Source organism: Anomalospiza imberbis, chromosome 9, assembly GCF_031753505.1.
Source record: "Anomalospiza imberbis isolate Cuckoo-Finch-1a 21T00152 chromosome 9, ASM3175350v1, whole genome shotgun sequence".
NCBI lineage: Eukaryota > Metazoa > Chordata > Aves > Passeriformes > Viduidae > Anomalospiza > Anomalospiza imberbis.
In genome coordinates this window covers 11,864,174-11,888,157 of record NC_089689.1, presented here as the reverse complement: position 1 = coordinate 11,888,157, position 23,984 = coordinate 11,864,174, and the positions used below count along the sequence as shown (strand labels likewise).

At 35.6% G+C, this 23,984-nt stretch overlaps 1 protein-coding gene across 8 annotated transcripts in view; it reads right to left on the bottom strand.

Moving 5' to 3' along the window:
• Nucleotides 1-23,984, bottom strand: part of COL11A1 (collagen type XI alpha 1 chain) — a 159,829-nt gene that overhangs the window by 80,695 nt on the left and 55,150 nt on the right. For 2 of the 8 annotated variants that reach the window (XM_068199689.1, XM_068199682.1), the window contains 6 exons: nt 16,693-16,821; nt 6,139-6,255; nt 5,716-5,868; nt 5,433-5,528; nt 2,967-3,212; nt 291-353 (listed from right to left, as the gene is read on the bottom strand). In XM_068199689.1, the coding sequence (XP_068055790.1) occupies nt 291-353; nt 2,967-3,212; nt 5,433-5,528; nt 5,716-5,868; nt 6,139-6,255; nt 16,693-16,821 (804 nt within the window). The remainder of the gene's footprint in view (nt 1-290; nt 354-2,966; nt 3,213-5,432; nt 5,529-5,715; nt 5,869-6,138; nt 6,256-16,692; nt 16,822-23,984) is intronic. The other 6 variants (XM_068199683.1, XM_068199686.1, XM_068199687.1 and 3 more) reach the window with 6 other exon arrangements.

Sequence of the window (23,984 nt, the reverse complement as noted above, 5' to 3'; positions counted from 1 at the left end):
TGTATTTACTAGATGGCCTGAAGATCAGATCAATGATCTGTTTTCCTCTGTACAAGATTCTCTCTTTTTTTTAAGGAACATGTGGTTAGTCCTTCATGTAACCAAAGGAGTAGCTGGAGCCACTGTCAGTAATCACTTTATATCATCCACATTACAGGGACTGTCTCAGAGATCATGGACAGTGTGGATGCTGTCATCCTATCATGAACAACAACATTTCATAATGATGCATTAACAGTGAATATTTGTTATACAGTGCTACTGAAAAACTCCCTGACATCTGTACTTACAGGTTCAATCACAGCTGGCTCTCCCTTTTGGCCTTTTTCTCCATAAGCCCCATGTCCTGTCACCTGGCCAGTAAAAACAACCCCAGAAACAAAAGTAAGTAGAAGGTCTAAGGACCTCGTACAATAAAGAATTGCAGCAACCTGTAACTGAAAGCTAAAGCTGGAATTGGTCTGTACTATAAAAAATACATGACAGGTACAAACCATATAAATCAAAAATACTTAATGCATGAGAAATGGAAAATGCAAAAACTGTCTGTATGCTTTCTCCATTATTGGATATTGTCAATTTGTACTTTTTGAATGAGATGTGCATCCCATGAGTGTTTATCCCATGCTTAACATTAGAACTTTGAAAATAGAATCTAAAAAATAGAAATAGAATAAAATAGAATCTTCTGTGTGCAAGTCACAACATTGTTTCTTTTGTTATTTTGATTGGAAATATTCTTGGCAATTGACAACGATTCTTCATGTCTTTATGAATTAAGCAGCCTAAAGTAAGATGGAAAGAAAGATCTGTTGGTCCAATATGGACAGTACCTTTCAAGCTCCTCATTTCATTCATGCGACATCCACAACATGTAAAGCAACCTGAGAAAGCTCTGTGATTTCATAGCATAAATGAGAAAGGAGATAAGTGGCGCTGTGGACACTAAAGAATATTTCACAGATAACCGATGATGCCTCGTCACTACCTGAATTAGCATCAACTGCCAAATTCTTTGAGGAACAGCTCTGTGGGAAGTTTTGGGTTCAGGATTAAGGTAACAGAAGTACCTAAAACAATATGTCAATAACACATACTGATGGAAGAAACAGATTCAAGTTTCAAACAAAGAAAAAGGAACTGATTTTTTTAAAACCATGAGATAATGTATTTCTTTTCAGAAGTATCTCTCTTGATCACTAACATATCTGCTAGAAATCAAGTTCTGACCAGCTAAAAATTTAAAATGTGCTTTTTAAAAATTTCAATAGAGTGATTCAACATTTACTCTAAAAAATAGCTGAGGATTAGTAAGAATAGTAAGGATAATGTTACAGTATTTCAATATTAAATATTTTGGAATGGAAAAACAGAGATTCACAGACTGTGCATTTTGCACTGACTTATAAAAGCACAGATCTCACTAGTAATGATATTCATAAACCCATTGGTAGTTCAAAAAAATCAAATAGCAAGAGGTACAGGCAATCATGTTTTATTAGATTAACATAAATTACTTGTAAAAAAAAATGACATCAGGGTCTCCATCTTTGGAAATATTTCCCCTTTTTGAAAGTTCCCATATACTGAGTACTTTCCATCTTGCCTTTTTTTATCATAGGTAGAACTTCAGTTATTCTAAATACATCCATATGCCAAAGGAAAATGACATATGTCTGGCTCAGCAGATGACAACTGTAATAAAGCTTGCACAGACCAGAGCCTGTGTTCTAATTCAGGATTCTTGACTCCTTCAGCTTTGTATCAAGGCATTTTAAGTTGAAATTTACACCAGGGGATAGAGTCTACACAGTAATTTGCTTAATGCAGGCACAAATGGTGCCTTATGGACTCTTTGATTCACAGATAATCTGACCTTTTCTGTGTCATTCTGCCACAGTGTCCCCATCTGGGCTAGAAGAAAAAGAGTACACTTGTATCACATTGCACAGATAAGGATCATTAAAAAATACAATGACCCCAACAGGGTATAGAAAGGAGTGGTAAATGAAGTACAGAAGGATGGGTTTCAAGGTTGGCAGAGAAAAACAACCTCACAGCATTTGCTGTTATTTCTTGGATCCTTTGTAAACTGAAGTTTTGACATTGTGAGAAGAAAATAAAGATAAGACTGAGCAAACAAAATTCTCTTTTTCTACTATATTCAGGGTCTTCCTAATCAAAAAATCCACATGGGATTTTTTTTTTCCCTTCCAGTCTTAGCCATATTAGTTTTCTTTGCAGCATCCACAGCTGGTAAACTGATAAACAAGGATCTTGGCACAACTAAAGGAAAGTTAAAGCCTTGCTGTTTAGCCTATGATTAAGTCAGAGGGAAAGAGAGCTATAAAACTCTGAACGAAGAGCATGATTCACAGGATCCACCATGTCATCCTATCTATCTTTATATATACTGAGCTGTTAAATCACTTCTGCAAGACCATAAACCTGTCACCATTGACTAAGCTTATTTTCATGAAAGGGTTCAGGCCTTAACCTTCCCACTCATGAATTTTCTTCTTGGAAAGCTGCAAAAGCCATAGGATTCTTGACACTTATATGCATTTCAATTTCTTAAGGTAATCATATAAAAATATTAGTTACAGCACTTGTACCTGTATTAGAACTTAGGTTCTTTCCAGCTTTAGCTCTAGTTTAAAAAGGTTTTTTAAACTGTTCATTTAATAATTTGTTTTTTTAATTCCATCTCCTCTTTCCTTTTCCTCCCATCTTCCACCCTCCCTTACTCCCTCCAGCAAATGAGACAAAACTCTTACATGATAAAAATAAAAAGTTCAAGATTACTAAAACAAGAGGATGGCCTTGATCCAAAGGCTATTGGAAATGAGAATATATCTAATATGTACAAGGACCTCTGGATCAGGGTCTGTGCAGTTCTGGGACTGTGCAATTATAAAAGTATTGCTAAATTAGATTTATCTGCATGATGCCTCCAGTCAACTTACGCTTGTTTCTGTGATATCGGTCTCTGCAGGAACACCTGGACCAAACTCCTCATTAGTGGAATCAGTTGGTTTCTCTTCATATTCTTTATATTCATAAAAATCATATTCTCCTAAATCTCCATCTACCAGCAGATCAGATTCACTGAGGTCTACTCCTCTGCTTCCATATTCAGTTGCCTCAGTTTTTTTATCATAATCCTCTCCAGTTATGTATTCTTCAGCAAATACTTCTTCAACAGGATTTTGCTATTCGTATCAGTAGCAAAGATTTGGGAATAGGAGGAATATGTGGGTTATTGTTAGTAAAGCAATGTAAGCATACGCTGATCCACCATGATGACTTGTCAAAAGAAGAAAGAACAGTAGAACTACAGCATATTGTCTTTTAATTAGAGTCTGAAGGAATGGAAGCTCAGCCTTTCAGAGTAATTAAAAGATCTTTGTATAAGTAGTACAAAGACGTAATGTTTTCATACGCTTTGGTTTTTTATTTCCAAAACCACTGAATTCAATATATCCAGTATTATGTGTACTGCTTGCGTAATGTTACTTTAGTGCCAAATATAGCTGAATTTCGCTGCTTGGTTTCACTCTTACAAGCATTCATGAATGAACATAAGCAATAAGCAGTGAATAAGTTCAGATCTTTTTATAATTGCAACATGGAGGAGGTGCAAGCATCACTTTAGTTAAGCCCAGCATTTGGAGGAGGTGCAAGCATCACTTTAGTTAAGCCCAGCATTTACATTATTTTCTGTCTATAAATACCAATGCTGAGTTAAACTTCTTTTCTCTTGTTAATGATTTTGAAGTTTATTTATCAGTAAAAGACACAACTTGTTGTGTGTCATGGTAATTTACATATTTTTTTTGTCCAAGTTCTACCTGTACAATTCAGATTAATTTTAAGATTTTTGAAATCTAAGCTTTCATCTTAAAGTATGTAAGCTGTCAAACCAAGCAAACAAAAGCACTAAAGCAGTTTAAAAGAATGCTATATTTGAGATGTACAAAACTATTTGTGAAGTAAAGGAGGATTGCATTATTCTATTACAGAGGCTTTCAATAATTTTGCATACAGGAAAATTTTGAAAGAAATTGAAGTTCAGATATTGATAATATAAAATGATCAGACAATATGAAGTAGTATGAACTTGAAAATATTCAGAAGCTAATCAACATCCACTGTAATTAAAATATTTTCATCTAATAATAACATTGAAATTTATTGCAATTAAAATAGAAGGCCAGATTCTGATTTAACACTTGCCTAATTCCATTAGTTACAGGAGTATGACTTCTAGCTTATAGCTGGAATAAACAGAGATCAGAACCAATTCTAAGGTAAATTTTACCTTTATGAAGAAGTGCTCTTACCAAGAAGAGCATTTAGCACTTTGAATCTACCTCATTACAGCTCTACAATTGTACAATTGGCTTAGAATTGCCCAGGAAACAAAATGATTTAGGTACATTTGTTGATCAATTTGTGAGAAGCAAACATGAGACTGAACAGAAGAATGCTTAACAGCAAAATGAGTAAAACATACCTTAATTCACCTTCACCTTCACCTTCCAAGATATATAAGAGGAAAAGCATAGAACAAATGGGGATTCTTTCTCTTTTCAAATATTCAGGGGAAAGAGGTGAGGGGGAGTTTTGTACATCTTTTAAGCAACAATCTTAATTTTTAAAGGAAAAGGAAAAGAAAAATGAGAACAATGTTTTTAAAAATCTGCCATCATTTTTCTAACATTAGCGTTAATTAATATGCAAACATATTAATCAACACTGGCTTAGCTGCAGTAATTTTAACAAAATAATGTTTAGATCTGTTATTTTGGCTTTCTAGGAATAGTTAAAATAATAATAATAGTCAAAATAATAATTTTCTCTTTTTTGACAGTTCAAATTTTAATGTTCCTTTTGAATAGAGCAAGTGAAAATCAAATAATTCAAATAATTTGATTTTGTTAGCTGAAGAACTACGAAAAAGAAATGATGGCTTCTGACTGAACTTCCATATGCTGCTATGGTGGCAGCCATCCTTTGTCTTGTGTTAGGCTCTTTTATGTTGCACTTTAAAAATTACAGGAAAGATTAGAGGCTCCCCTTCCTATTATATCAGGAGGACTATGTCTAATATCTAACCTAGTTTGTGCTAGACATAGCTCCATTCACATCCACACTGGAAGAAGAAACACCACATTCCCACACCATATATTACTGAATTATTTCCAGAATCATGAACTCTGCAGGCTGAAGATTCAGCAGATCTCTGCAGAATTAATGGGAGTTCTGCCCAAGAAAATAATTTCTGATATTGGCTGAGAAAACATAAATCACATAAAGTGTTGGTAGAGTTTGTATCGTTTACATAGAAATCCATCCTTTAAAAATGCATTTGTACTTTTTAAATGAATGACACCTGGTGGGACAGATATTTTTCTGAGAGTCCTTATTACCTCATTTGCTTCAGTAGCTCTGGAGGGAGCTTCTGTCTGGGGCCCATAGTCATTTTCAGCTATTCTATAATCTTGAAATCCATCAATAACGTTGGCCTAGTATGAGAAAACAAATACATTATTAAAAAAAAATCTTGTATGAAAAATTCAAGAGGTATTGCTGTTATTCAGGTTATGGTATTAGCCAGATGTATTCATCTAGTGGGGTTAGGTAATTTTTTTTCTTATTATCAAAGATCTTCCAGTCTTGGTCTGGGAAAGATCTTGATTATTTCTTGGCTACCTTTACCCCTAGTTTGCCTTTTGTTGCTGCTTGATAACTTTTCTTCTTCTTGGATGCATATTTTTCAGATTTTTTTGTAATGGCCTTTTGAAGTTTGTCCTTTGAGCTAGCGGCCACTGTCCTCTTCTTCTTTTTGACCATGGCTTTCTTCTTCTGCAAATGTTATGAAAGATGGAATGGAAAAACATAAATAAAATGAAAAGGAAATTGAGAAAGGGTGAATGAAAGAACGGTAACCAAATGCAAGATGAATGCTGTTAGCCGTGAGACCTTCCATCTCTAGCTGAAAGCAAGGGTTACAGCTATGAAGTAAAGAAATGAGTGAGAGGAAAGCATTAAGCTCATATACAAAGACACAAATTGACAAACCATGTGGTAGGGGACAGCTGGACACCACACAACAAACAGATCAGATTCTGTTACCTCTGTTTGTGCTACTGTCTCTTCGAACAGTGGGAGTCCCTCTGTTACAGAATCAGTTTCTTTATAATCTGCATCCCCATACTCATAGTCATATTCGATAAAATCTTCTGGTGTGTACTACATTGCAAATGGAAAAATATCAGGCATTCCCATGTTAGAGGTAGCAAACTAGATTAGCAATACTGGAAAGTATCTTCACCTTTACTGAGGAATAAAGTTTAACAAAATTAAGGCACTATTAACAATTCAATATAATGATTCATTTGGGAAAAAAAAACCTCACAACTTCTCATTTCTTTCAAAGTACAATACAGACATAGTAAAAAAGTAAATAATAATGCCAGGAAAAAACTTCTCATTAATTGGACTGCAAAGAAGAATCAAGTATAATTTTGACTACGGGGAGCACCAACAGATCTTTGTGAAACCATATATTCAAATAATACCTCTTTTACTTGTATTTTATTTTTTCAGATTACCAGAAGAGCAGCGGTGCCAATATCTGACATGAATAAATAATTTCAGATATGGGAGAGGTCCCAGCTCACAAGAAAACATGGCTATCTTCCTCTTGTTTGATGTTGAGTTTGAAAACCAGGATAGCTCTATGGTATAAATTCCCTGAGCAAAGCCTCACTGCTGTAATTTCATTTCAGATTCAGCTTCTGTAAATTGCTCCATGGCTCTGTTTCTATAATTTTTATCAAATGGAGATATGGCACACAAACTTTTACAAGAGAAAGTAGATTTAGAATTGGCTTGTGTAGTGTTGTGAGCACAATCTAGGGAGCCAGGAACTCCTGAACTATACTCTTGGCCGTACCAAGAAGATCCTGGTCTCCACATTATCTGCACCAAGTACAACTCATCAGAACTGAAGAAGAAAGGGCAGCTTTAAACTATCTTGCCACTCCTACCATGCCTGAAGCTACAAGAGATGATTGGCCTGGCAAATTAAAGCTGACTCCTTGTTACTCTTTATGTGCCCAGGGAGCTAAAAGAAGGCAGAACTGTGGCCAGAGGGACAAGCATTTGCTTTCCCTTTAAGAAGAAATATTCAAATGTGCCTCATGTGAACTTGTCTCTTCTGAAATCCCTCTCTCCTGTTACAATTCAGCATCATTGCCTGTAAAATGAAGACAATATCTGCTTGTTTCATTATGTTGATGAGAAAGAGAATTAGTACATTGCACTTCCAAATCAGTCTGAGGATTCCTAGAAGTCATCAGTATCAAAAAGATTCATAGAAGTCATCAGTATCAAAAAGAAATAGACATGTTAGAAGAAATCACAAATTGAAATAGATCTCCATATTCCAAACTATATTCTACCATGTGACCAAAACACTGGTTTAACTGTTCCCTTAATCACTTAAAAATCCTTTTACATGGGTTTCTATTACTCCACTCATGTGACTCCTCAGTCTTACTATGATCAACATCTTTGCTTAAAAAGAAGACAGATTTTTTTTCAGAAGGCAGATGCTTTTTGCTCAATTGCCCTTTGATTATTTCTACCCTTGCACATATAAACTGATCTGTCATGAGATTTGATAAACATTAAAAAAGGATGTAACATATTCATTCAAAACTATATTGCACATTAATAAGAGCACTTCAAACTACATTTAAATAACACCATGTCATTTTAGGTGGAGAATATCCTCTTTGTATATAGCCACTTTGTATCTGCCTCATATAATGTAAGCAATGCTTTGATTTCATCAGTGATATCTTTTACATAACCAAAAAAGTTAACACTATCTATACTTTTCAAAACCAGCAGCATTTTAGACTTAACCATGGTAAGTAATATGGAATTCTTATCTCCCTCTTCAGCAAATTAGGATTCTGTCCTAACCCAGTGAAGTCAATGAAACATGTTTGACCTATAACTAGTAGAGCTGAAGGGCCTCATGTGCAGCAATGATACATTTACAGGTCTGTCAAGTTATAAAAGCACATTTTCAGGCTTGTGCAGTTCTGAAAATGCAACTCAATACAGCTTGTCTCTAAGAAGTGTGCCACTGGCACCCAAAGAAAAATGCAATGACATGCTTCTGGGAGACCATAAACAGCCACAAAAAGGAAGTAAAGGAAGAACCGCATGGATAAAGCAATACTTTTGAAATAGTTACAGATTAGCATTGAAATTGCAGTGTATATTTGGAAATGATAAAAATGTCTGCAAGTGATTTATCATCTCTGAAGAAGTCCACACAAACTAGGTTTATCTACAGGAAAAAAATAAAAAAAAGTATTCAGTGGAATATACCTCTCTAAATTCAGTCATTCCACCCTAAAAGTGGTAACCAATTTCATACTTTTAAATGCTTCCTCAGCCAAACAACATGAATCAAACACTGCTGTGCAATTTTTATTGGAACCCAAGCAAAATACACGATGTTAAATAATATCCAAAATCTTAGAGGTAAGTGGAGCAACATTTTTGAGAGAACTACCATGTCATTAGCCAGATTTAAGTTTAATGTGCTGTTAAGAGTTTGTTTCAGTAACATATAGACACACAGATTCATCTGTAGCAAGCATTATAAACCTATTCTGAAACTGGGAGCATTTATTTCAGCAGTCACTTTGAACAATTGACAACTAAAATATAACTCTGTGTTGCTCAGTATTATAACTGTTTTACCAACCTCAGTAGTATGGCTTTTCTCAAGGTAAGCTGGATGGCTGTACTGAAAGGTGCCAACCACATGACCAATAAAATTGCAACAGTGGATTACAAGTAGTTTTTCAGAGGCCATAAACTAAACAGAAATGTAGATTGGGGGGAAAAAAAAGGAAGGAAAAATATCTGTGCCAAGTATATTAATATTAAAAAAGAAAGTAGTGAATAAGCTGATGTTTATGCTAAGAGGCCTAGTTCAAAAAGTCAGAAATTTATGAATGAGAACTAGAAAACATACAAAAAATCACAAGTAAGTGGACAGATCTATTACATCATGCATAATCACAGAGAAAATACTTTTGGGTATTGTGCTTCACTCATTTCTGTTAAAGAAAGTGAAACTTCCCTTATATGCAAAATGTGATCACAAATACGAGGGTATATTTTGGTTGCACTGGTATGCAGGCACGCAGAAAGAAATCATAGGGATGGATGAGAAGTGGGGAATGACAGTTTCCATGCTGGAGTCAGATTACTGCCAGCAGGTGAAGACCTTCCACTTTAAAAGCACAGTATCAGAGGGGTATTACAAAAATTTTTGAACGTACAAGTTAGGACATGTGGCCACTATGACAAAACCATATTAAAGTAGTTTTAAAATCACTTTGTAGTCCCCACTGACACAAGGAACACAAGTGAAAATACGTAGCAGCCTAAATGTACAAGATAAACTTTATCCTTAGCAACCCTTCCTTTCCCAAGACTTTCTTCTGAAAAAACAGCAACTCTCATATTTCACACCAGATGATAAACAGAGAATATGTTTTGTACTGAGCTCCAGGGATCTTGCTGCAAAGAGTTAAATATAGATGCAAAATCTTCCAGGTGTATTTCCTGAGGCACAATCTGTCCAGATGGAGGAATGCATCTCTACACCCCTAGCTGATGTAAAGATGCACTTTAGAAATACGATTTACTCACAGAACGATTTTACCAACTCGACCTGATGAAGGCTGTTCCCTGTTTTTAATAGGACACAACGGGACTAGTGAAGGACCAGTCAGGTAAATGCAGACTAAATATACAAACAGGAGGGACTGATTTAATGGCTTTAGTCACCTGCTGTGAAGCTGGCAACTCAGAGTTACCCTGCCATTAACATTATCCAGTTAAGACTAGATATGTGGCACATACCCCTTCTTTTTCTGGAGCTACACAACCAAAAGGTCACCTTTATCAGATGACCAGAGACAGAGGTATGATCCACTCAGTTTGACCTCAACACACCTTGAGGAAAGTTCCTTTACATTTTGGATACACAAAACCAAGGCCCTGCTGTTAGTTCACAGAAGTTGGGCAGTTCACAGAAATCTATCATACTTGAACCACTAATCAAGGAAAGATAATAAGTAGACTCTTGAATATATAGGAGAAAGGATCTCAAATTTCAAAATAAATAATAGGTTAAACTCAGCAAGGGATTTCAGCTAAGAGACATCAGATACTTCAGATGTGATGCAATTTTCTTCCTCCTGCTTTTCTTTCTTCTCTAGTAAGACCACGAATAGTTACTAAACAGCCATTCTTGTAATGAATATTGCATATGACTATTTTCTTACAAATAAAAGGAAGAATGAAACCTGCTGCTTTTTGATGGGACAAAATGTTTCCATTATGACCTCATGCTTTCTTTACCAGAGTGATTATATTACACTACCAGATCATCATGCAATTCCAATTAAAGAGATGAACTGTTTTCTTCATCAGATGAATTTTAGAAGCAGAGGATCAGCAGCCTGCAAAGTCTATTTGAACTGGGAAATAACCTAAATATTCTGAAAGAAACCTTACTGTTGAAACCAATTATTCTGCTATCCTTACTCTAAAAACCTAACCTCCCATTCCAAATGTAGATTTTAGCAAGTATGGCTTTACATTTCAAAAAAAAAAAAAAATTAATAATCTAAATCCTCAGCCAATGAACAGTCAAAATCTCAGTTTTTCCATTTCCTAAAAATTACGATAAATCATGTATAAGCTTAAGAGGCAAAGATGACTTTGAAATATTCTAGGCTCACTAACACTTTACAAAATGCAGTAAAGTAAAGGATGCCAAGCAAAATGAGAGTTTTAAAAATCAGCTGCAATAATATAAATAAATGGTAGATGTCAATCTTATGGCAGAAGGAAAGGTAAAAAATTTAAAAGATGGCCTCTTCTACCACAGAGTCTTTATATTGTTCATAAAAGTGATAAAAGCAAGGAGATAAAAGGAGATAAGAACATTATCTTCAGTCTCCAAAGATATCCTCTTTCAAAAGGAGAATAATGCTCTTAATGTTCTTTATTATATTACTCCCTTATATAAAAAGTTTATATATCTATGTAAAGAAAAAGAGAGCTAGAAAGATCACAGTTTTTAATATCAGCTAAATTAGCTAACTGCAGCTCTAAGGGTAACAATAAATATAAGATTAAACATAAAAATAAACACCTTTCTGCATTTTCCAGAAAACTAGTCTTTCTGACCAGTCAAACACCCCAAAGGACACCAAATTAACATATTCTGAAAGGATGCTTGAACCCTCCAAGTCAAGATATTTGGGGGCCATTTGCACTTTTAATTTACCAAAGTCATTTCATTAAATGAAAACATTTCATGTCTCCAAATAATCCATTAGTTTGGGATAGATCCAAAATAAATGAAGCTGAGTTCCTTTGGGGACATATTTCTTCAGCAGAAGTCAGACCATGTGATTCACTAGGTTACAGAATAATCTTCCAAGAGAAGATTTGAAAGCCTGATAGCTGATTCCTTTGAAAAGACCTGAAGATACTCCGGAAAATATACTGACCAACATCAAGGATGATGAAGACTGGCTAGGTCTGTCACTGCTCTAATTTCTGTGAGCTGGCAAAGCATATGTGATTGAACTGGAAAGGAATTTAATACATTTCCATTTATAGTAAAAAGGGGGTTGAAAACAGGATAGAGGCCAGATTGTTCACAAGGTATTTATAAGAAATGCATAGGTGTGTACCTTTAAGAAAAGCAGTGTTGATAGTTTTAAAATATAATTTCAAACCCATATGGGATCCTTAAAACCAAGTCATACATTCAATGTGAAAAAACACGAAGATTCCTGAACTTCTAGGCAACACCTTTTTGCAGAGTGCCAACTGCTGAGGTCATCACTCTGACCTTGACAAGATACAGAGATTTATACCTGGCTATCCACAAGCAAATACAAGGAAGACTGATGCACACTTCAATTAAAACAGGTCTTGAAGATGGAAATAAATGACAATTAATAACAAAGTAAAGTGTATGGGTATTACTATTAATCTACTGCTCTCCTGTTTTCAGTCTGAATGACACTTAGGTCTGATGAACAAATCCCAGGGGAATAGAAGCATTCAGTATAGGGGGGGTTCTGACATGCATCTATCCCAACAGCTCAGCCTGAACTGCTCATACAGAGCCCACAGTCCTGGCCAGCAGCCAAGTGCAACACAGTCTGCAGAGCCTGAACACAAAAGGTAGTTAGAGGTTGCCCAGTTAAATAAGTCTTGTTTAGACACATAACACAGTCACTTGGGTCCAGAAAGAGACTGACTGAATTAAAATGGAAATATAAAGACCCAATCAGGTCCAAAGCATATATCTTGAAATCCTCAGGTCACCCATTATAAGAAAGAAGTGAGAACCCATTATAAGAAAGAAGTGAGAATGCAGGAGTTGACCTTGCTGAGAGAGAAGAATGTCATGGGGGAACAGGACAGCACAGTTGGGTAAGCCTGCAGACAAGGTTAGAATTTAAGATATGTCCTCCTTTTCTAGGCTGATGAGTTCTATGTCTTTATTCGCAGCCTGCTATTTTTGTGAATCCCACTGTGAGATGTTTGATTCTTCCTGAACTTTGTTTAGGGTAAACTTGGCATTTGATTCAGGCATGAAGAGATCCTGTAAGTAAAAAGCAGGCATTGAAATCCTCTCTGTTGGACCACCCAAATTGCAGTTTGAATGTGATGCAAAAGAAAAAGAAAACACAACCAGAAAAAGGAAATCTCAATGCAGCACTCAAAGCATAATTAATAAATACAATTTGATTACAAATCAATGTCCAGTAAATTTACCTATGAGAACACAGTGAAGGTTGTAAGGCCTTGAGAAAAACTTAAACATTTTAAAAAACAAATATTCAATTTCTGATGTTGCAGTGATGTGGCATGCACTCTCAAGCTCATTTAATGGAAATTCACCACAATATATTTCATATTTTTTCCAATTTTGTGATTGGTAATTATTTTTAGTATAGATGAGGTCTTAGACCCTTCCCAAAACAAACACATTGGTAATTCCACCAGCTGAACTGGAAAGAGAGCATGTGGTGGAAACAAATTCAGAAAATGAATGATTTAAATCAGCACTTGCTCCTTTGGAGAAAGAAGCATTGCCTAGAGCAACAAGGATTGCATTCAGCTAAACAAAGTACTTATGCCCTTAAACCAATATCTTTTTACCTAAATCCTTCTCTCTAGATGCTTCTTTAGTGGTCTAAAAATATCCAGCTTTTCAGACAGAATGCCTTCCTAGGCTGTGAGCTTGCCAGGAGACAACAAAAGTGTGCAATTTCAAGAGAAATTCTATTCATCTTCCTAAATGCAACTTCATAAACATAATTTTCTATTTTACTGCTGAAAAGTCAACCACTTCCTTTGGGTTTTGTAATCAGTGCTGGAAACACACATTAATAGGCTCTGAAATCACATAATTTATCTTTAAGCCAAGAATCAGTTTCTTATTCTGGACTGCAATAATTCAAAGGCTCAGAGACGTAATGCCAAGAGAGACTATGAGACCACCTTGGCTAACTCTTGCATACTTGCAGACTTCAAAACTTCCTACAGTCACTCTGTAACTGAGTCAACTAAAGTATGAATAACATTTCCCCAAACTTTCCGGAAGGTCTCTATTCTTGGTTTGAAGATACCTAGAGATTCATCATTTTGGTAATTTGTTCTTTCTTTCCTACAAGTTTTAGTAGATATTTTCCTAACTGAAATTATCTTTCTTCTCCCTCCACCCCATTTGTCTATGTTTTCTTTTTGTCCTGGATCTTTGCATATGGTAAGTGAGCCACATGTGTGATGATGCAGTCTATGTTTCAAGTGACAGCATGCAGAAGTAATATGGCATCTGAATTCTTACTTCTTTACTCACAAACTAACACATGCATTATACTATTTTGGGAAAAACTTTTCCCCTTCTTTAACAATTAGAATATTTTGAAGCTAGTGCCCAACAAATATTTTCAGTTTCTGCTGCTTTAATCCAGACTCTGAAGACACAATCCTGCCTAGCCTTTTGCCCAGTTTTCCCTCTTCCCTCTTCCTACCACAACAGTTGCTGTGAAAACACTGAAGTCAAACCATGAAACCAATCAAGCTGAACAATAATCTTTCCATGTTGCCTTTCAGCATGATTAGTATCCCAGATGGGGACAATCTGCTGCAGATGAAAGGTTCTTCTGTTACCACATGCATGCAGACTGTTATTGCAATGTACTACTGAGTTCATCATGTTTGCCCTGCAGTTATTTCTTTGGCTTGTATGTATGTAACATTGCCTTCAGTTGTGTTCCCATCACTGCTGACTGCTCTGCAATATCATGACTCTGACAAATTTTAATGCCATCCATTTTACACACATTTCTGTATTTCTAGCACAATTACTAAGAAACTCTACTAAAAATTTAATTCGGTAACAGCTCGTTGTTTATAGTAATTTCTGAAATAAGGCACCCAGATTCTAATCTCTTTGTCACGTATGTTACCATACAATACTTTTCTCTAAAAAATTAAGATATCATATGCTGACAAGTCAAAAGCTTTGGTCTAATTCTATAAATTCTATCAATATCACTAATCAAAGTTGGAATCTCCTCAAAACATGTAATCAGGCATTCTAAAACAATTATTTTCCTTATAGACTGGCTGCAAATGTATTTTTATCTTCTAACATCTTTAGTTTTGCAATTACAGTTTACAAAAATCTGCAGTGCTATCTTCTATAAATTCTTTCAGTACCAAAATAAAGCTTGTTTCATTTATTTCCTTAAAATAAATTGTATGTGTGATTTGACAGGCTGCTTCTCAAAAGATAACAAAGTAACCTGCCTCAACAAGCTGGTTTTTTTAATAATTAGCAGACTATTCTATAATTCTATAAATTCAGTCTGCCATTTATTCTATTTCATATTTATCACATTGGTAGCATTGCTGATGTGATTATTGTAGATCACTATTACACACTGAAGAGATCTATTGACTTCACTGGGAATATTTATGCAAAGTGACAAACTCATGGAACACAGCAAGTAAATTGTGTCAGGTCAGAAAGCTAAGCAAAACAATCCAATCACCACTCTCAGAAAAAAAAATGAAATAAATAGAAACAGAAGTTCTCAATTTTATTAATCATTGAGTGCTCTTCAATTTGTTTTCAAATTAATTTTATGTTACACTACAAATTAAGATCCTTGATTTTACATTTTTCTCGGTAGGTACTCCCTCAAACTCTGTGTGTTACCAAGAGGGAAAAATAGGCCTTTGAAAAACACATTAAAAACCACTAAACCCAAGAGGAACCAAATAGAAGTAAATCCCAGGAAAATTCCCAAGCAAAATTTAAATTTTCTTTGAAACTTAGTTATTAAAAAAAAAAATAAAAAAATTAGATCTTGCTATCTTTTTTGTCTTTGAAGAAATTACCAGCGATATGTTTTCACTCTGTTCTGGTTTGGAATATGGAGATCCAGGTATGCAGGCACATGGACAGCAGGTCCTCTGGGATCCTCCTGAAAAGCCCAGACCCCACACTCTGTAATGCAGTGTAGGTCCTCTGCCTGTGTGTAGGTGACTTGACACATCTTGAACTACACCTCAGATGGAATGGATGTGGGAGGGGGTCCCTCTGAAAAAGTTCTGCACCCTGTGGGTTTTTGTCCCCTGCTGACATAATTTTCAGTCAGAATAAATAGTAACAAAAAATAAAATTACCATGTGTTTAGAAAAAGTTCAGTCCCAAAACAGGCTCAAAGCAGACGTCTAAGAACAATTCAGCAAGTTTTTAATCTCTTGAGCAATCAGTAGTAATAGCCAGTCACATCACACATGGTGTGCATACAAGCTGTCCAGAGCCAAGTTCAGTTATGAGTTGTTACATTTTGGAAAAAGCTTTTCCCTTTACACTGTTCAATGCAAGTACTTAGAATGCATACAGCCATACATACAAGTGCTCAGAGATCTAATCTGAGGACCTATCTTGACCTAGGTAAATTACTCAGTTTGTCTGTGAGAACTGTCTACAGTGACTAATGGTTTCTCTAAATATCTTTCATGTTTCTGGGAAAAATTCCTACTCTGTTTTGTCCTTGTTGGTTTACCTCCTATGAGTGGAACTGGCTGAAATACTTTTGTGTGCACGTGCATTTGTGCACGCAGCTCATTAAAACACACGGCACTTTTAACAGGAGAAGTTTATAATTGTGGGATACTCAAAGCTCCCATGTCTTTCAAATGTGGCATTTGTTGAAATCCAGCATCAGTAAAATTATAAACCTACACAAGAAGAATAAATATGCATGAGTAGACAAATTCATACTGCCATAATTTTTTTAAAAATAATTACAGTTTAACTTCACTGTGAATGCTGATTGTTCAAATACAACCAGGGTGATAGGTCCCTTCAAATGCTTGACATAAATGAGTGGACAGCAAAAACGAATGCACTCCTGAAACCTGATTTCTTCACCTCTAGAACAATGCATACCATTTAGCTGGAAGTGTTCCTTGGGTAATTTTTCTCCAGCACAACCACTAATGTGCAATAAATCCAGTAATACACGACTGATTACTCACCTCATCAACCCGAGGATCTTGAGCCTGAGCAGCATTGGGCACTGGGGAGTCACAGTCTGGGCTATAATGCTCACAATAGTCAAATGCAGCTCTGGGATCAGCTATAATCAACAGCTGCTGGATCTCACCCTGCAGAAAAGCATATGCAGATTAAATAACAAAACCAAAGGTAGTCTACAGTTCATCAGGAGTACAGAGTTCTCATTCAGAAACAAAACCAGGCACATAATACTTAGATATTTCCATCTGTGGTTATAAATAACATATCCACTTAATTTCTGCTGCTATTATGGAAAGCAACTATTGCTCACATGGCAAAACAATGCAAATTAATACCAAATGGACTAGGTGCAAAATTCTGGCTTAAAATCATGTCTGGTTTTGAAAGGAAAGAGTGAGAAGGTGTAAGTTCTGATCTGTGATTTTCATGCTGTTTGTTTACTTCTACACTGGGAATCAGTCTAAATTCCTAAGATTTAATTCAGGGCACTTCCTATTACCAGTATGCAGCTCAGCATGCAAGTGATCAACGGTATGATTATGAGTTTGCATCACATATGCAGTCTCAAAAGAGACAATGAAATAAAATAAAATAAAATAAAATAAAATAAAATAAAATAGTCTGTACCAGAGACAGTTGTTTGAATAAAATATAATTAAGTGAGCACTGTGTAAATACACACTGTAAATTGTGCTGGAAAAAATGTAACTGCTAAAAAATGTTGGTTTTGCCTCTATTTCCATATATTATGCATAAAAACAACATCACAGAAAGAGACCCACTATTCTGGATAATAAAAATGGCTCTGCTGAGATCCCCTACAGAGATCTTGTATGTTCATCATTTTCCACAGAAAGCTGTCTGTTATCCACTGTATTTCTTAACATAGTGGTACTATTTAAGAAGTATTAGGTTAATTTCTGCCAACATTTCCACTATAAATTTTCTCATCCAGGAGCTTCTTATGCTAACATAAAAATAAGTTTGTTGGAAATTGGCACATGTTCTTGGTCAAAACCCATTAAATCCAATCTCTTGCTATTTCCCCACAAGGGGGTGATTTTTAAGATTTATATACTTCTAGCAGGATTTTTTTTTCTTTTACCCACAATAGGGACAAATGAATACCTTTGTTAGTATACCTATGCCTGTTTTGTCTTTAAAGACAAGATATCGTAACTGATGAAAACCTACAGGTGGGAAAACTCATAATTCTCACAGTATTTCCAGAATCACTTTACATCTATCATAACAGTAACCTTTAACAAATTAAGAAAACTGGAGAATATTTTTAAATAGTGAATAATAATGGCAACATTCCTTCCTTTCAAAATGAAAAAACAGAGACATAAGCAAAATTTCCTCAAACTGAAAAAAAAAATCAATAATCTGCAATTTTACTATTTCTACAATTTTTTTACTAACTTTTCAGTCATAAAATAGGAAATAGTTTCATAGCACATAATGGCTATATGATGTGTCTGCTTCTTACAGTACTCTAAGCCCACTTCACTTTTATAGACTCACGTGTGTCTCTGATTAATTTAGATTTAGAATATTTATTTCTAAGCTACCAGAAATACTACAAATGCAGCAGTTTGTTTCTCTGTCAGCAGTTCTGGACTGTCTCTTTTATTTTCCTTAATTCACTAATGCTTCCTGATTTGGACATCTTACAAAACCTACTACACACAGAGAAAAATTCCCCCCTTTGATTTCTTCCATGACTCCCTCAAAAGCTGAAGTGCTTTGAGAGGTTTTGTTCAGTCACTGTCAACCTGAGCTATGCATCCCAGATCTCCAGCAAAGTGTTTCCAAAGTGCTCTGCCCTTTCTCTTTCACCAACCACATTAAAACCAAGTGAGACAGATGAAAAAATGAGAGAGAATAAGCAACTGTAAGACAAAAGAGGTAAGTGACCTTTTTGAGCAACCTAGAGGTGGATGTGTAGAACCTCTGTCCTCACCCTGCTGAGTTCAAGTCATGGTCTTGCTCTTTGGCCCTGAGCATTCCTGGCTGTCTGAGGTGCCTGGACAGATCTCCGTGTCTGCAGAGTGCCAGCCAGCGGGAGTCGTGCCCAAAAGGCTCCTGAAACTACTGTTTAGTCAGAGAGCCTAAGAGAACACAGGTCCAGGAATACAGCCAGTACTCTGGAGCCTTGTGCTGGTCTTGAATGCCATGGAATTTTGGCACTGAGTTCTGTTGGACTGTGTGTTTGCAAGAAGCACTCAGTATGCTGTTACCACTTGGCTTAAATGTGCCTAAATTGGTTAAAGCTGTTCCTGATCCATTGACTGTATTTCCCAGCCCCGCCTGTCTGCCTGTCATGGCTCCACATAGATGGAGGCCCTCAGAAATCCTACACAGAATACATACATTTTTACAGAATACATACATTGCTACTGGCTATAAATGTACGAGAAGTTTACTGAAGAACCGATTGATTTTACATTTGGAATCCCAAATGTTAATTTCCCTCTTTTTCCTCCAAGATGTGCTATGAAAATATTTCCAGTAAACTATTCATTTTCCTTTTCTGTTTTGTGTTTTTATTTTCTGTCTTTGCTAATTAAATTGTTTCTCTGAGTATTTTGTTTCGTGAAGCATTGGCTGTACTGTAAGAATAGTTCGAGTTTTCCTTTCAGATCAATTCAGTCATACCAGCTCATGAAGTTCCACAGGCATTAGTGCAGATTTCATTATTGTGATTTAGTTACCATTCTAAGGTATTTGTTGGACAATCTATACTCTTTCTCTTTGAAAATTTTTCACAGAATTGCATCAGACTTTAAAAACACATTCTTTGATTTTAACTGCTTGACTTTGTGAGACCAAAATAGAATTTTATAAAGTTCCTTGCAAATAAACTACAAATAATCTGGTCATATTTCATGACCTGGAGTCATAAGTGAAGCACATAAAGATCTACCTGCACAAGTCCTGAGAACTTTGAATTATAGATTATTAAGAATTCCAATAGCTGGCCTGTAAAAAAATACTGAGGTATCTAAACATATATGCATATGTCATATCATTTTTCTTATATGAAAATTTCAGGAGGAAAGTCTCATGAGGTAGAGTGATGAAAGCAAGAGAAAGAGCAAAAATGGAGAAAGAAAAATAGATTAAAATGTACAAATACACTTGAGCATCCTTAAAGTACTCTGAAGAGTGCATAGAGAAAAAAAAGGAAGTACAAAAGCCTATCGTCTGTAGACTAGTTCTTCTCTACAAAAATATCATGACCACATCTGTTGGCAAAGACTGCTCAGGCAATTTCAAAGTTGGAAGTTGCTATCTAGCATGTTATAGAAGTAAAGCATTCCAGGTCTCTGCTGAGCCAGTCATCCACCATGCTTTGGTGTCAGAGGTAAGAGGGATGGCAGCAGAAGGCAGACACAGAGAATGTATGCTGAGGTATACACAGCCACTTTTTCATATTAATACCCATAACAAACTGCCTGCTTAACTTGCCCCAAAAAGTTCTAAAAGCCTAGTTGACCTTTGAGAATCATAAACTTCTCCCTTGTAACAATTTATTTTTTCCTGGATAACACTTAAAACAATGTATTTTAAACAGTGGTTTGTCAGATATTTAATGTAACTTGCTCATTAGAGATAAGAAAGATGAAAGCTACATCTCAGTTGCCCAGAAGTAGTGGAGAACATCCAGCAAGGTATTCTATATAACATTAACCATACAAGTACTTTGGAAATAAATTTAAAATTGTAATATTTCGTTTGGATCCTAAATTCTTTATAGAAATAGGCACTAAGTTGTTAAAGCCAACATATAACTCACAAAGGCAATGCACAGTTCAATAATTCATTGCAATATGGAATAAAGATAGTTAAAATCTATGAACATTTTCATTCCTCTTTATTTCAGGGATATGGTCATAATTAAAATTAGAGACTTTTGAATCAGCCTTATGGTTATATGACAGAATCTGCCTGAGCCAAGATACCATATCTCATCCACCAATTATGCCTAGTGTGAAAACATGGTACAGAAGGATTCTTCTAAGAGGTACTCCACCAAATAAGTTATTCTTTACAGAATCCTCCAAGAGTACTAAAAGGAGTTGTTTTGATTGAGGAACTATTCACTTTGTTGCATGCCAGAGCAAATGTGGAGAACCAGGTGAGAGAGCTAGAAGAAGAATAAGCTCAAATCAGTAGAACTCCCACCTGCTGCAACAACTGCACACACATTCACTCACATCAACTGTTCTGCTACAAGGAACAGCCCAGCTAAGAATGAGAAATGTGTGCTGAATTCATTAATTGAAAATTCCTCTGTGAATCTCACAGACATACCACAGTGACATCCTGGAATAAGAAAATTTATGTGTTCGTACACTTTCAGGACATGCTGAAAAACTCAAAGCAGTAATGCACAAGGTGAGGTGTCTGCACTGGAAAAATAGCTGATATGAAAACAGTGCAACACTAGAAAAATGCAGTGTTGAATGCCAAAAAAAGAAATGGAGACCAAGTTTGCAGGAAAGCAGTAAACTAACAAGTGCTCTTTCCAATTTTGGCTACATCTTCATGTAATTGCCTTAGTTAGTCTCGTGGTAATAATTGCTATGTGTGATTCCAAATTTTGGAGTCTTCCTTAGATTCCACAGCAGAAATAGGAACAAAGAAAATTTCCAGATAGATATGGTGTCAGATTTTCTCAATGATGTAAATCATCAAGGGCCTAAGTATTGTTATATCAATAAATGCTAATAGCTGCTTATTACCTTAATTGACTTCATAAAAAGTTTTAGATATCTGTCTTGAAACAGTCTCTTTTCCTTCTAACAAGGTAATCTTACTAATGCTTTCTAAATATGGTGCATTAGAGAATTACAACCATAAAGTAGTCCATTTATAGTCTATTTATTACCTAAAAGTTCCTATCATTGAAAAAAGACACCTCTACTATCAACAGCCACAGCATTAAAATGGCAAAAGTACATATTCATAGAAGGCTGTAAGGGCACTGTACAAAGAAATCAGTGCAGAAATCACTGTTTTCTTCAAGTCTGTAAAATTTGAATGGTCTAGTTGTTCCCTAGTTCCGCAAGAAACTCAAACAGTTCAGGGGCAGATTTAGGGATATCTCTTTTACAAGAATTTTAATAAAACAATAACCCTGCCAGGTGAAAGTTATTTTGTCCAGGGAATAGCAGGTAAGCATTACTTCAAAAGCTCTGCAGGGAAAAAAAAAAAAACAAAAAAAACAAACAAATAAAAAAATCCCCAGCAATTACTTAAATGATTAATTTATATACTAGAGGTTCAAAAATACTTTCTACAACTAGAGTGTGAGGGTTAGAATTAGCAAAATACATCTTACTATTCACACTGGATAACATTAGTATGTCTTATGTGCTTAAAAGAATAATTAGATTTTAAAGATATTTACATAAATGGTGATAAAAGCAAAACAAAAGCAGTGCTTGGCACTAAATCAACTTAGAAGAACAAAATCAATATCTTTAATTTTAATATTATGGCTAAAGCCTGACATTACAAAGTGAGTTTTTCAGTAGATCAGCAGAAATCAGCACAAATATCCCAACCTGGGTATTTGTGCCAACTTTCTCTAATTAGTTATGTGGCAGTACAGCTATAGACTCCAAAGAACAAAAGTCTAGACAGCATAGATATTATTACTATAGAATTTAGAAAAACCTGCTGCAGAATTCATTTAATCTTCTTGCAAAGATTTGAGGGATTGAGGAATTCCAGGAGCTTTTGATATAATATTCCATAACCCAGGCCCACTGCATAATATAGCTGGAGAAGGATATTTAGAGCCGGCCAGACTGAAGCACTGTAAAAGCAATAAATTATGAAAGCAGAATACTGCACAGGTCAAAGTTTCCACAGAAATCAATGTCTTCTGGATTCTTTGAACACCATGCTTATAGAATGATAAATTCAGCTTGGTTAAGAAGTAGGTTGATATACCAATTGTAATTTTTGACCTTCCAAACATAGCTGTTCACAAAGTCAACTGCAATTCTTGGCTGAGAGATTAAATTTTACTACAATGCCTATGCACCAGCAAGTGTACATAGACACAGGCATGCACATGTGCCCAAGGACATCCTATTTTCTAGATAAAAGATCTACAAGTCTCTTACATTTTCATGTATTTTTGAAATCTTATTTACATCTGTTATTTAAAACTGAAATGTACTGACACAATAATAAATGAGATGATAAAAAATCCTATCTGTTAAACCTTTTAAAGCTGATACAGCATGCAGCATTCTTTGATTCCAGGTTGTTAATTTTAAAGGTAATTACAGAGAGTTTTGTTAAATGGCCATTCCTTTGTTTCTTGGGAACATTCCTTGAAAATGAACTTGAATTCCAATGAATTATGAGAAGTTTGCCTTCTTCTTCTCTCCCCTTCCTGCTTCCAAAAATAAGAAAGGGAAATGGATTTACTTTTGTTCATTGAACATAAGTTTGGAAATACTATAAAAATATACACCAGATCACCATTCTTTGAGATAAAAAAAGAATAAAGTAAACCAAAACAAGCCAAATAGAAAGCTTTTGTAAGAAACCCTGATTTTTTATTAGGTGCCTCTGAAATGAAGCAATTGTCTTCTTTGCTTTACTTTTTTTTGGTGTTTGGTTTTTTTCCTTTTTATTTCTCAGTGCTCAAATTGTCCACTGGTGTTGATATCTAAAAGGCTGATTCTAAGTATTTTTGCCTGGAATGTTAAACATTTCTTTTTAGTCTGACAGACAGTCAGTGGGTCAGCAGCCATTACTGCATTACTATAGTGGCAATAATCTTGGCAGGGTGTCCACGAGCTGGTGGTGCAGCTCCACAGGGCAGTATGAAGCAGAGGATACTGAGGACCCCTTTTTCACACTCCATGCTGGGGGCACTTTGGGCTGGCTGCTCTGTCCTACTTTAGCTGTACAGCAAATCTGAGCAGTCAGTAAAGTTCTACTCATTCTGCTCCTGTCTGCACTTGCACTCTGGGGCTTCCCATGCACACAGATGTGTGAGGGACAGATCTTCAACTGCAGGCTAACCCACATTGCTGCCAGGACACTCAGTCTATCTCCAGATGCTCCAGTTGCTCACTTGGCTATTCCTATTGCTTTAAACAGGAATCATGTGCTGTACACAAGTGTTTTATTGCTTTTTTCACGAGAATAGAGTAATGCCTAGTATCAAAATCTAAACCCTTTATTAACAAGTATTACTGCAGGGATTTGATCTATAAACTCCGTGCTGTTAAAGCTTCCATGGGCTTTAAATGAGAGT